Consider the following 2,334-nt stretch of genomic DNA (forward strand, 5'->3'; position numbering starts at 1 on the left):
GAATGGGACCATGTGGGAATGGGATCATGTGGGAATGGGATTGGGTGGGATCTGTGTGGGAATGGGATCTGGTGGGAATGGGATCTGTGTGGGAATGGGAATGGGATCATGTGGGAATGGGATCATGTGGGAATGGGATCATGTGGGAGTGGGATCTGTGTGGGAATGGGAATGGGATCATGTGGGAATGGGATATGTGTGGGAATGGATCTGGTGGGAATGGGATTTGTGTGGGAATGGGAGCTGGTGGGAATGGGATCGGGTGGGAATGGGATCGGGTGGGAAGGGGATCGGGTGGGAATGGGATCTCTGTGGGAAGGAATGCCAGAGGGGGATTTTCCTCCTGTGGGACACATACCTGGTTCACGGGGTCTGAGCAGCACTGGGGTCTGAATTTTGGGATAAATGGGATCACACACGGCTTTGCAGTACCAGGCAGTGTCTCTTCCCCTTTGGGGACTGTCCCACATGGTCCCTGAGGCCACCCCAGGGATGGAGTCTCAGCCTCCATGTTCCTCCCATGCCCTTGTCTTCTCCTCAGGAGCAATCCTTCTTCCCTTGGAGATTCACCTGGGTAGGGAAGGGACAGTGCCACAAACCCTGTGACAGGGCCATGGGGGCCGTCACCACAGTGTCCCACAGAGCAAAGCGACCTGAGCGGGCTCCAGGATGAGCAGAGGGCTGGAGCAGCTCTGCTGGGAGGAAAGGCTGGCACAGCTGGCATTGTTCACCTGCACAGGAGAAGCTTTGGGCTGAGCTCAGGGTGGCCTTGCAGGGCCTGCAGGAGCCCCAGGAAAGCTGGAGAGAGACAATTTCCAGGGGATGCAGGGACAGCACCCAGGGAATGGCTTCAAAATGAAAATTACAGGTTCAGATCAGATATTAGGAAGAATTTCCTCCCTGTGAGGGTGGGCAGGCCCTGGCACAGGGTGCCCAGAGCAGCTGGGGCTGCCCCTGGATCCCTGGCAGTGCCCAAGGCCAGGTTGGACACTGGGGCTGGAGCAGCCTGGCACAGTGGGAGGTGTCCCTGCCATGGCAGGGGTGGCACTGGATGATTTTAAGGTCCCTTCCAGCCCAAACCGTTCCAGGATTCTGAATAGAAGCTTCTTGGGTCTCTGAACATATTGAACCACCCAGAGATGGGGATTCTCAGCTGAGCTAAAGCTGCACCTTCAAGTGTCAGAAGGTGACTGCTACTAGACAATTGACATAACACTGACAAAATACTCCAAACCAACTCTTTTGATACACACATCTGATTAAAAACAATATTTTCTTGTCCTCAGCAGCATAATTAGCAAGGATGGCCAAGCTGCAAAACTTCACTTGGGCAGTGGAGGATATTTTCAAGGAAACCTTCCTCAATTACATGAACAGCTGGAGGAGGAACATGACAGAAGCAGCGAATGAGCTGCAGGCTGAGGTGGCTGCTGAAAACTTTGACTACGTCATCCTGTACCTGATGGTGATGATTGGGATGTTCTCCTTCATCATCGTGGCCATCCTGGTGAGCACTGTGAAATCCAAGAGGAGGGAGCACTCCAACGATCCCTATCACCAGTACATCGTGGAGGACTGGGGGGAGAAGTACAAAAACCAGGTTCTGAACCCAGAAGATCTCAAGTGCGTGGTCCATGAAAACCTGGGGGCAAGGGATAAAACAAGCCCGGAGTCACCTTGACTTTCTGGGAACGCCAGCAGTGAGGGATTCACGGAGCCACACAGAGGGAACTCGCTGGAAGTCCAAAGAGCTGGGGAAGTGTTGATTAAATTTACACACAGGTCAATGGGCAATGGAGTCCTGAGGAAATCAATGTGATGGTCCCCGTGAGGATCTCGGGAAAGTCCAAGAAAAATCTGTGATTGTGCTTCCCTTTGATAGTCTGTCCTCTGGGAAAATAAAGCCAAGACAAGGATAACTTGATTATTTGAGCATTTTTTAAATCCACAAGCAGATCTGGATGTTCCCGCCTCTGAATAACTGTGAATTAGTGGTCAAAAGTGCCAATTTAGATCCAAACTGTGTGACTTAAATCCAAAATGTCCAGTGAAATCTCCAATCTCCATGGATTGACTGAAGAAGCAATTAGGGAATGAATCACAGGAGGGACCTGATACCTGCACATACTCACTCCCAACTCCTTGTCAGTGATCTGATTCCTATTTTTCCTCGTGTTAAATAATAAATAACAAAGGGCTTCTTTTCTTTGGGAGCCTTTGGCTTGTCTTGGACACAGGTTTTGAGCGTTGAGCTGATCCCACCACGCTCCAGATGCGCTGGAGGTGCAAAAGAAGCACAGCCAGCAGGCTGAAGGAAGGGATTGTCTTCTGCTC

The 2,334-nt window shown here is 51.4% G+C and overlaps 1 protein-coding gene across 1 annotated transcript; it reads left to right on the forward strand.

The window, feature by feature from the left end:
• Window positions 1–1,290: 1,290 nt before the first annotated feature.
• Window positions 1,291–1,681, forward strand: KCNE2 (potassium voltage-gated channel subfamily E regulatory subunit 2). The gene has a single exon (XM_053970457.1). It carries the CDS (start codon window positions 1,304–1,306, stop codon window positions 1,679–1,681), a length of 378 nt encoding a protein of 125 aa, XP_053826432.1. The 5' UTR covers window positions 1,291–1,303.
• Window positions 1,682–2,334: the final 653 nt, after the last annotated feature.

Source organism: Vidua macroura, chromosome 2 (assembly GCF_024509145.1).
Source record: "Vidua macroura isolate BioBank_ID:100142 chromosome 2, ASM2450914v1, whole genome shotgun sequence".
NCBI classification, from domain to species: Eukaryota; Metazoa; Chordata; class Aves; order Passeriformes; family Viduidae; genus Vidua; species Vidua macroura.

What these genes read in the sequence shown, in the direction of transcription:
- KCNE2 (XM_053970457.1), top strand. Translation starts at nt 1,304, where the DNA reads ATGGCCAAGCTGCAAAACTTCACTTGGGCAGTGGAGGATATTTTCAAG.